The 11,927-nt window shown below is 41.4% G+C and overlaps 1 protein-coding gene across 5 annotated transcripts in view; it reads right to left on the minus strand.

Moving 5' to 3' along the window:
* INPP4B (inositol polyphosphate-4-phosphatase, type II, 105kDa) overlaps positions 1–11,927 on the minus strand; it is a 458,439-nt gene that overhangs the window by 248,729 nt on the left and 197,783 nt on the right. For all 5 annotated transcript variants that reach the window (XM_004685297.2, XM_012726889.1, XM_012726886.1 and 2 more), the window contains exon 7: positions 11,322–11,438. In XM_004685297.2, the coding sequence (XP_004685354.1) occupies positions 11,322–11,438 (117 nt within the window). The remainder of the gene's footprint in view (positions 1–11,321; positions 11,439–11,927) is intronic.

The raw sequence follows: 11,927 nt of genomic DNA on the forward strand, positions 1-11,927 counted from the left end.
AAACTTTCTAATGTGCAGTCTCAGTTTCCTTCTGGCTCTGGGGTCAGAGCAAGCCATCACACACATTTCTCCTAGCCTCATCTTAAATGCAGGGATGAAAGCAAACGGTGTCGTTGTGACAGTTGTTTTAAATCCCATGCATGGGACAAGGAGGACAGTTTTGGTGGTTGAACTGATGTTTATATTTTCTGGGAAACTGCTCACTTATATTCCACAACTCTTGATATGACTATCAGGCTTTCACTAAAAAAAAAAAAAAAAAAGGCAGTTCAATAACATCAGCCTATTATTTAAAAATGTTACCATTCCTGTCGACCCCCTGTTTGATCACAATGGCTTCTAAAAGCTGCTCTCTGTCATGGGTAACGAAAACCCTGATCCTATTTTTCTGCAAAAGAGCAACATCTTGCAGAATTGACACACCAAATTCCTTGGGACAGGATATAAAGGTGATGGGCCACCTCATCACCTCGTTCCAGCCTCTCTGAAGCACGTCTGAAAGATAGCTTGACTTAATGCCAAGAAACTGAGTAATCTGCCTGCTGGCAACGTGTGAAGAGAATCTTTGCGATGTGGAAACAGATGCCCCTGAACATTCTTCAGAAAGTGACATCACCTTCTGGGTATACACGGCTTTTCTCAGTGAGTATAAAAATAATTTTCACGTGAATTTAAATACCAGCCTAAACCTTGTGGTAATTATCATTCCATTCAAATGACTCTAAGGAAAGCCTATGTTTCTGTAGAATTTCCTTTTGTTCCCACTGTGCAGCGTATATAAACTTACAGTAATTAAAAGCTATTCCTAGCCAAAGCCGACTAACCTTTTAAATCACTAGTTTCTGTGCCTTTCTAATCAGAAGAAATGTTTTGGCAACACATCACATTTCAGCTTTGCAAAACTGAGCAGGAAGGGAAGCTGAGGCCAGACGCGTGTCCTGATGTCCATGGCAGACTCCTCTCGTCTCAACCCTCAGCCCAGGCTTCCAGCTGCCCCCACAGCTGCATCAGAAACGCCGCTCTGTGGAAGAGGGACTGGCAGGCAGGTGCCTTTCGCCTTTGGGACCAGGCAAGTGGCAACAACTGGAGGATTGTTGAAAATCCTAAGATTGAGGTGAATATCCCAGAGACAAGGGTGACACGTTCGAGTAGCAATCAGCCCTCTCGTAGTTCTGGAGCCAAGCCAGACTCATAAGCCTCAGGGGCCAGCTATCATAACTCTGATGGCTGTTAGCAGGTAAAAAGAAGGTGCCTCCCTCTGCTTGGGAGCATGAGTTCCAGCGTTGTGCATGACCCTGACAGCACCCCAGCGAGGCTCTGATTTGCCACTGCAGGTCCTTGGGTGTCTTCAGGTATCGCAAATGATGGCCATTTTCTTCCTCTGCTGCTCCATTTGAACTTGGTGGTTTTCTTTTCTTCTCTCCCCCACCCCACCCCCATGTATTCGACTAAAGCAACAATGGTTGAGAATATTATGAAGTTTCGGCGCGCAGTATTACAGATTAACATCTGTGTCTGCTGCCTTGTGTTTGCCATCAAAGTTCTAGTGTCCATCCTTCAACACACTGTTAGTTGACCCCTTTACCCACTTTACCCACTGGCCTTCCTCCTTCCCTTCTGGTAACCGCTCCTCTGTTCTCATAGCCCAAGAGTTTGATTTTGCCCTGTTCGTACATCCTTTTTTATCTACCAATGATGAGTACAATCATCCAGTGTCTGTCTTGCTCCATCTGACTTACTGGTCTTAGCATGGTATCTTCTAGGTCTATTCGTTTGGTTACAAATGAAGGGATGCCATCTTTTTTATAGCTGAGTTGTATTCACTGATATGACATCTTCTTAAGCCACACATGTGGCACTTAGGTTGTTTCTCTGAGTTATTATGAATATGTGGCAAGGAATGTAGGAATGCATATCCTTCTCTCAGTTGGTGTCCTTGTACTCTGGGATAAATACCCAGACGTGAGACCATTGGATTGTATGGAATTTCCATTTTAAATTATCAAGGGGCTGTCAATTTGCTTTCCATAACGGCTGCAGCGATTTATATCCCTGCCAGTGTACAACGTTTCCTTCTCCCCACATCCTCCCCACCCCAGCACTCATTTCTGGTTTTAGCCATTAAAAACCATCCTCACAGGTGTAAGGTAAGCTGCGCTCGCCCAGTGACACGAGCTGCTGAACACCGTGCCGTCCACGTCTGCTTGGTCTTGGCGGCCTTTGTTTGCTGCCTTCACAGCCTGCAGGTTCCCTGACAGAACCCAGTCAGGGGAGCCGCTGCCCTCCGCCCACCAGCATTTTCCAGGCTGCCCCCTTCACAGCAGTCCCCTCCCATCCGGAATTATTAACAACCTCCCCGCCCCTGCGGCACTAAACGTGGCCCCTGCTTTCATGGTGTCGCGCTGCGTTCAGAAGTAATGGGAATGGTGCTCCTCTTTTCAAGCTACTCTTATTTTATTTCATTAAAACTACAGAACTCTTTCTGAAAATTCATTAACTTCTATTATACTATAACTTCTCTCTCTCGTTTTCATTCCTTTTCTCTCCCCTCCTCATTGACTTTCTTCTTCTCCGTTCCCTCTACCCCATTTATTCTCCTTCTTTTTCTACAGACTTCTGATAGTCATACACATTTATGTGTTGCTGAACTACAAACACAACACATGATTATATTTAAGGGCATTTGTGGTTTATTTACTTATTTATTTTTTAAAGATTTATTTATTTATGCATACCGAACTGGGTACAAGCCAGAGGTGCGGGGGCAGTGAGAGAACCCACCAGACACACAGTGGGGAGCAAAACAGGCAGATCAAAAAAGCACACTGCTGAGGGGAACAGTGGGCGGGTCAGGAGAGGTCTGCTGCACGATGTGGGTCACCTCCAAGGCCCCAGGATAGGACTTGCAATGAAGCGGCTGCGGCTAGCTTGCAGTGCTGTGTCCTAACCCGTTGTGCCACCACAACGTTGTGAGGGGCCAGGCGAATTTTTAAACCCGCTTAAGTAATGCTTCTATGATTCACAGGTTCATGGACAGCCAAGGATGACCATACTGAAACAACAGTTGGGCTGATTTCCATGAAATAAGGACACGGCTCCTACAGTCCAGTGGTCACTCAGCAACGGCCACAAGCTTTAAGTTTATTTTCACGAGCAAATTAATTTTCTGATTTCACTGTCAAAAAGTCAGAGGTTCTCCACATGAACATCATTATTTTCTTCTGGAATGTGAGGAGATTTCAGTGAAAGACTTATCCTCTGTTGTGGAAGCTCAAGCAAAAACCAAAGCCAGAGGACACCCCTGAGCAAGCTCTAAGGGACTGCAGGTGGAGGCAGGGAGCTCAAGGAGAAAACAGGTATATGACAGAAGAGAAAAGCAAAACAAAAAGCAGCCTGGAGTGTAAAGCACTGGATATGCAAATTACAGAGAAGGGGAAATAAAAGATAGAGGTGGAAATGCAAGTATGCAGGGGCAGCGAGATGCTACAGGAAGATCGTAAATTTGCAGCATTTCTGCTCTGGTTAAGATGCTAGAGACTCTCCTCCATGCCAGCACCAAGAAGTCAGACGCACTACAGTGTCACAGAGCCCGGAGTTCAAGTGACACAAAATGAAATGAAATCCAGAGAGTAACAGACCCTTCCCGGAGGGGAAAATACTCATGGCTGTTGTCACCCCTGGCTGAGCAGTTGGAAGAGGAGAATCTTCCACAGAAACCAGTTAAGACTTTTCATGTGAAAAAAAAGTTTATCATCAAAACCCAACCACACAGTAATGGTGCTTTGACTTGTGACACTCTCCCTGTCAAGCAATGATTCATTTGTAGAAAGTGTCTCCTAAAGCGATTCTCTTAATTCTGAAATTAAACATTAGTCTAACATTGTTCCTGTTAATCTGAGGCCTAAACCTTGACAATCCAGTTGATTACCTTCAGAAAATTCACTGTCTCCAGTTTACTGGTCTACATACTCATGAGTTTTCATTTCAAATGCTATTCTTCCTAGGATTAAAAACCATTTAGTTTTTTTTTTTTTCCAAACCTATGTGTTTCTTGTTGTCCTGTTTTTATCAAACGGTTATCTGTTTGCCCATCTCAAACCTTTAAAAACCTTTCACAGGGCTTCCATATTGCAGTTATTTGTCTAGTTATGTTCATTTACTGAACCTCCCCCACAGTTGAGAAGCCGCGTGAGTTTTTGATGAGATGCCATGCTCCAGCCGTGGTGCCCCCGACCGATTGGCTTTATTGCTGTTTTTGTTTTTTTAGCTTGGCCATTCTTCATACTCCTGTTACCCTGCAAATGGGTAACTGTGGCCTAGCTGTAGTTACAGATGAGAGAAAGGCAAAACTTTGTGTGACTGAGGAGACTTTATCTCCAGGTATCACAGTCTCATCAACGCTAACATTTTAAAGCTTTATTTTTGCTTTTCACTTTTTGGTTTAGGGCTTAAGCATTTTTAGCTTTTATTTCATGTAGTAGTCCACATTTTACATCCAAAGAAGATGCATGGGATATCTACCATGTCAGTTTAGCATACAATACTGACTTCCATTGGACTTGAATTTGATCTTTACTAATTAAAAAGAAAAAAAATCATGTTATCATATTTGCTTGATGTTTACTTAAATTCCAGTATGTGGTTATTGCAAAGGGAAAAGTCCAAGATAAATATGTTTATAATTTTTATGTGTAAGAAAAAAATATTTTTTTATCATTCAAATATAAAATCTGTTTCAAGAGATTGACATTTTATTTAGTTTGTCAGCACTGAAATATGGTGAACTTTTCAAGGAGGATTTTAGTTTCATTTTTATGTAATAAGCTCTAATGAGCACATGTGGCCTGGCCTGAGAGAGTTGAATCCTGAAGAGCTCCAGCCTCAGAGTGAGTCTCACCCATCCACCTTCTCTTTCCCACAGGACTCCACAGCATGCAGAAGAGGATGTCAATGAACGTTGTGGGCGGAGGTGGAGGTGGGGAGCTGGGATTTTCATCACTTAGGTACAACAATAAAATGGCAGAGAACAGAGGCTGATTCCCTGGTGATCTAGGGTGAAGCTTGGGAGAGAGGGGGGAAGGCTATAGCGTTCTAGCTCATGCAAGGAATCCAAGGTTGGTTCAACATACAAAAAAATGTGTTTGTGTAATTCACTATGTTAACAGAATAAATAAGAAAAAACATTTAAGTGTCTCATATCAAGAACTTGTTTAACTAAATTCAACATCTTTCATGATAAACCCAGACATATAATTAAGGAAAGAAGTTAAATTTCTCAGTCTTCCCAATCTCAATTTAATACAAGGTAGCTATAAAATATAACAAAGCCCACAATTAAGAGCATACATAATAATGAACTTTTAAATTAATTAAGCATGCCCCCCCTAAGATTGGGAACAAAACCAGGCTATCCATGGTCACACTTCCATCAATATTATATTGAAAGCCTACCTTGTCTGTGCAGTAAGGAAAGATAAAAGGCACCATGACTGGAAAAGGAAATATAAATCTTTCATTATTTCCAGATAGCATGGTTGTATATTCACAAAAAGCTACAGACTCTGCCAGAAAGAAAGTCCTTTAGCACTAAAGTGGGAGTTTAGGAAGACTGCAGGGTACAAACTCAGTATGTAAGGATAACTGTGTATCTAGCTATTAAAAAGCAAGAATTAGAAAATATATTTCTAAAAAGACCTTGAATGTTCTCACACACACACACACACACACACAAAATATCAAATACATGTAAAGGTAAGTCTAAAAATATGACCTATACACTGCACAGAAATATAATGTTTATAGAAATTTAACATCTTATATAAATATCATACCTACCATGTACACAGATCAATAGACTCGATATTGATAAAATAGTCATTGACTCTACATTGACTTAGAAATTCAGCATAATTCCAATCAAAATCCCAGCAAACTTTTTGAAAAAATTGTTCTATAATCTGTATGAAAAGACAGTCTCTGGAACAGACACAAGCAAAAAAGAGCAAACAAAAAAACTTCAATAAAAAGAACGAATCTTGCAAAGACAGGAGATTTAGACTCCCTGATTCAGGATTTGCTATTAAAGCCACAACAATAATGTTGTTGTCGTGAAACTACAGAAGCAGATCAATGGAACAGAACAGAGCAACTTGAAACAGACTCACAGGTATCAATAAACTATTGACTTTTCACTCAAGGCACAAGTGAAATTCAGTGGAGAAAATAACCTTGATCCCACCCTCATTGTGCTCACAAAGTTAATCTGAGATATGTCGTAAACATAAATGTCAAACGAACTACACAAAATTTTTGAAGGAAAACATTGTTAGGGCACAATCAATAATAATGTTAAATGAAAAAAGATAAAATGGACTTATTCATAATTAAAAATTTCTAATCAACAAAAAACTTCATTAAAGAAACATGAGGCAAGCCAAAGAAAAACAAAACAAACAAACAAAAAAAAAAACTTTGCAACACATATTCATCAGAATATATCTTCCATACATCACAGAGAGGAAGGCAAACATCACAGAATCGGTAGCTCAACAGGTAGTTTTAGACTTAAACTTCCAAGATGTCAGTGTAGAAAACAAAGCCAGGTCAAATGACTTTATTTTTCATAGAAAAACATAAAGACTGAACTGGATATTTCTGTCGTGGAAATTGTACTTGATTGCCTTGGACATATTACACACACAAATGTGATAAATTTATATCCAGTCTTGATAAGATCATTTTTTCCTCAAAGGTACAAATGTTGTTAGTAATTGATAGTTGAAAGTAGTTTGGGACATAAAGTCTCCCTTGAAAAATGTTCAGTGTCTATTGAACCAGGGACTTTGTCCTTTAAGCCAATAATCTAACAAGTTGGGGTTTCAGCAAATATTTACTGTCCCACCAAGAGCAAAAGGAATGAGGTCAATATGCAGTCTTGCAAAATGCATATGAAATTCCTATTTTCCCCACACGTAAAACCAATTTTGTGGCCTAGTCAAATGGTTGCAGTTGGGTCTTCAGTTGGGTACTGTGAATGTTTAGTGTGTAAAAACTTCCAAAATACACTTGGCATGGGAGGAAATAGAAAGAAACACAGAGGTAGATGCTTACAGCCTTCACAAATTTTTCCATCTCTGAGTTTTTGTTGCAACACCTGAAAGACACAGATACCCAGCTGGCATCCCTAGGGCTAAACTCTGTAAATGAAGTGCTAAGAACACTTTTAATTATGTCTTTTTATTTCCAGGAGTTTTAAAATAGAGCATGTGACCAGCGAGTATAGAGAAGATGCCCATTTCACTGCTAACACTGGGACTCTCGTGCCAGTCCTGGATTTCCTTGGCATGAAGTCCTCAGTACCAAACAGTTGCCTTAGAGCAACCAGTCTGAGAAAATAATCTTCATGGTGAAGAAAATAATGAAGAGGCCATTCTAATAATGACCTTATCATTATACTCCAACCCTACCCCCATCAACCAAGCATTATCTGTTCATCAGCCACAGAGGAGAATGACCACAATCAGTGGGAAGGATGAGGAAACAATAGTCACTCTGAATCAACTCACACTCTTCTCTTTCCTTATGATGATTAATTGTGTTTCTGCTGAAGCGACTGAGTAAGAGAATCAATCTTAGACCCAGTTGTTTCAAGAAACACAAAAAATACTCGTTAGATATCAGCTGTATCAAGGGTGGAGATGGAAGGTTATAGCTTCTTTTTAAAAATATCTAATATCAATTATGTGTGAAGATGAATGTGAAGCAAAATAAAACATTATCTGACTGTTTAACTCCAAGTTAACTCAAGAGGAAAAGACGAGTAACTTAGTCCTCTGACCCAATGAATTAGTGCTCAAACAATATGGAAGATCTCTTTGTCCTAGATCAGCCAGTATAATCAAAAGTTTATTCAGAGCAAATATTCATATTACCTTGAACATGAACATAACTTACTAATTTTCAAAACATCTGATTTCTTATGACTTGAAAGTTTTATAGCCAAGGTATAGGGAAATACCTTACAATATATATGGATATATATATATCACATATATAGCTGATCAGCTATGATAAAACATGAAATCTTGTCATTTATATATATCTATCACATATAACATATCATATATAATTGTGTGTAATAGATGTGTGATATATATGCACACATGACGTATAGTATATGTATATAAGCTATAATAAAAAAAAGAAACCTTACCTTTTGTGATAACATGGACGGAACTGAAGGAACTAGAGGGGATTACACTGATGAAATAAGTTAGGAGGAGAAAGACAAGTACTAGATCATTTCACCCATAGGTGGAATAGACCAAAAAAAGAGGAACTGACAAAACCAAAACAAAACAAACCCTAGAAATATGAGCACACAATTGACACCACTAGAAGGGGATGGGGAGGTGGAGCAGGAAAAGGGGGCGGTGGCCCCAAGGATGTGGGTGCTCGGCTGGTGGTTGTGTGTGGAGACTGCATGTGCAAAGGCGTGCACCCACTCCCCTAAGTCAGACACAGCTCCTCTAGAAGAACAGGAATATGAGAAGTAAGTAAAATAAACCACTGAAAACTGTCTACGTTAAAAAGAAAGTACTATGATCTCAAAATATTTAAGTTATACGCTCATAATTATAAACTGCGCTTTAAAACCCCTTGCCACACCTTCCCTGGCCCTTCCCTCACCCCAACGATAAAGCTTAAGAAAGGAGAGAGAAGGGGCAAGGCTCAGACTCAGTCCATGGGGGCAATTGCGTATTAATGCCTGGTGCTTCTGTTTACACTTCCATCACCAGAGCTGACTGTTAGTTATTTTAAGGAGGAGGTTATGCTTTAATTAACAGCACTGAGTAAATGAAAGTTGGTCGCATTTCTTAAGTATGTTCACATTTCACAAGTCTTATTTCACAGCAGTATCCCAGTTCATCTAATACTTTCATGTGCTAACACCTCCAATCAAGGAAGAAAGTCTTTAAAAAAAAAAAAACCCTAAATAATTAGTTTCCAGAGTAAAAAAACCAACAAAAACACATAATTAATGAGGAAGCTAATTATTTATGTCCAGGATATTAACTAAATGCATACACATTTTAAGAGAGGTTGAAAGGGGTAGAAACACCTTTGGCATTTAATATTTTCAACCTTGCTATTTCTAAAATTTAACAAAAGCAAGAGTTCAGGGCAATAGTTCCGCTTTTGTAGCAGTGTTCTTTGCATTGCAGCCTTCACCTGACCTCTGTGCTGTGCAAACCTTGGGGCTGTCGGAAGGGCTGAATCCATCATTTGCTCTGAGGAGCATAAACCATACAGTTCCCTCTGCTGTCCCGGCCACGCGGGCGATTTCTTTGTCACTGCTCTGAGTGGTTCTTTGTCACTGCTTCCTCCCATTTGCACGTGAACCATTTATTTCCCACCCTAATGACTTTGCCCCCTCCCCCACTTCTCTCTCTACTCAGGTAGAAGAAGCCAAAACCTGTGATGGAGGGTTTGTGCTCAGTCCGTCAAACCTGCTCCACACCTGGTTGAATGGTTTCTGGATGCCACTAAAAACCAACATTTTGTCTCTTAAAATATTTTTATCTGGCCCTCCCTGGTGGCGCAATGGGTCAAGACGCAGCACTGCAAGAAAGCCACAGACACTTCAGTGCAGGTTCGATTCCCTGCCTGGGAGGTGACCCACATGGCACGGCAGACCTCTCCTGACTCGCCCGCTGCTCCCCTCAGCAGTGTACTTCATCAGTCAGCCTGTTCTGCTCCCCACTCTGTCTCTGGTGAAGCCTCTCACCACCCCTGCACCTCTGGCCTGTACCCCAGTTCTGTATGCATAAATAAACCTTAAAAAAATATATTTTTATCTTCCCTTCTTCCTCAAAAAAATCCAAAATAACAAATGTAGGCCCTTTTGTGGATAAAAAGCAGTTAGTAAATATGGAGAAAGATCCTGCTTAGCATTCTCTTACTCGGTATTTACTGCTGATGAGGGGTGACAAGGTAGCAACCAGAACAGTCTCTGCAACAGAGGCAGCAACTTATGCTGATCAGCTTGTAATAATTACTCTTCCAAATAGTACACATGTATTAACTGGTGTGATTTTTAAGATTCCGATGAGGCACATGCTATAAATAAGGAAACAGAGGCACTAAAAATTACCCCTTCCCACATCCCAAGTCCAGAGAGTGGAACCGGCCACTCCTCAGCGATTGCCCAGACTGCCCTAACCATGCAACACTTACCCTGTGTGTTCAACTAGACCCATCTTATGCAATTTTAAGAAGAAGACTTCTGGGGTTGAGCACAATCCCCCTGTCTCTATTAACTATCTACATCATTGGGCCACACTAAAGGAAGAAAAGGAGCAAGAGAGAACACCATGAGCGAGGCTCAGGTGGGCATTCCCCAGAGGACTTCCTCGGTGCTTCTGCAGGTCCAGCAGCTCCCCTTACATGCAGCTGTACTCTCCCTAAACCACTGGCCCACCTGGTGTCCAGATGTTTTCTGTGTGTCCCTCACCATGACCATCATAACTCTCCTGACTTGAACAAGACAGCAATTCATGGTTTCAGGAGACATTTACAGGTGAGAATTCCCTTTAAATTTCACCCTTCCAGTGTCTACTCAACAGCATTCTCTCTTGCCTAGGAATTTTACGAGTGGCCTCTAGAGATAGCGTCTGGTACTTAACTGTCTAACCGGTCTAACCGAGAGGAGTAATTCAAGTGGAGGGAAATTTAGGCAAGCTTAAGAAGACTGAAGAATCTAGGACAAAGACCACCATGGGGACTTTACCTGCCCTTAAGAGGACCAGGTGACCCTCATGCTAGTGCTTCCAGTTTCCTTCTCTGCTTTGGTGCCAGGATAACAGTTCAGGAAGGATAGAATTTCTATTTTACAGAATGTAAAAGCATAAGGTATGAAAGTAACTCACAATATCAACTCCCCCCCACACACACACACATACACTTTAATTATAATATCTAGAAAGTTCTGAAACATTATGTAATCTTTCCACAGGCTTTCTGCCCACAATGTTACTCCTTCAGCAACTCTTTAAAACAACAACAGCAAAAGTATAACTCAAAAGATCAAGCCAGCTTCCTGAAAAAGAGAAAATCTGTGCGAGCTTTTGTTCCTAACCAAATTGACCATTTGGTACTTAGCTGAATGCATTTGAAAAACAAACCCAGAAAACCCTAAACATAAGACAAACATAAACAGAGCACAAATACCCTCTTTGAGAAATGCAAGTCACCTTAAGAACCCAAGAGTTTGGAAAAACATACCCACTTTCCCAAGCAAGAAAATAAGTACAAGCACTTACAGTGTCGTGGGACTTATCCCTGACATCATAGACTGTTAGTTTTATTTTGGTCTCCTCATAGATGGGATATTCAGATGGGAACGTGACGCCAGTCAGGAACAGTGGGTCTCTTGTTCCCTGTGAGACACAAGCAGACAACCCTGATTCAATAAGGCAGCAACTGCAACGGGCAGCATGTGTTGACACCCGAGAAGGCACCAAGTGGCTTGGTCTGGTAGCTTTTCTAGGAAATAGTTCTGTGAGCAGAGACCTGCCTCACCCAGGGATGCTCATGGACAAGGACAGGGCCCGGGCCCACCGGATGGGATGGCTGTTGATAGTGGCAGGCCCGGAAGCACTGTCAGGGGTGCCGATAGTCCTGAAACAGCTCATTTCATAAGCTTAGACCTCTCTTTAGGGTCAGCTGTCAGCCATTTAGAATACAAGTATGGGTCCTCCCTGGTGGCGCAGTGGGTTAAAGCGCAGCACTGAGAATCTAAAGCCGCTTCCGCATGAGTTCGATTCCTGCTTGCCCCGGAGGTGACCACAGGGCACGGCAGACCTCTCCTGACCCGCCCGCTGCTCCCCTCAGCAGTGTACTTCGTCGATCTGCCTGTTCTGCTCCCC

This window comes from Condylura cristata, unplaced genomic scaffold (assembly GCF_000260355.1).
Source record: "Condylura cristata isolate star-nosed mole 26May11 unplaced genomic scaffold, ConCri1.0 scaffold00018, whole genome shotgun sequence".
NCBI classification, from domain to species: domain Eukaryota; kingdom Metazoa; phylum Chordata; class Mammalia; order Eulipotyphla; family Talpidae; genus Condylura; species Condylura cristata.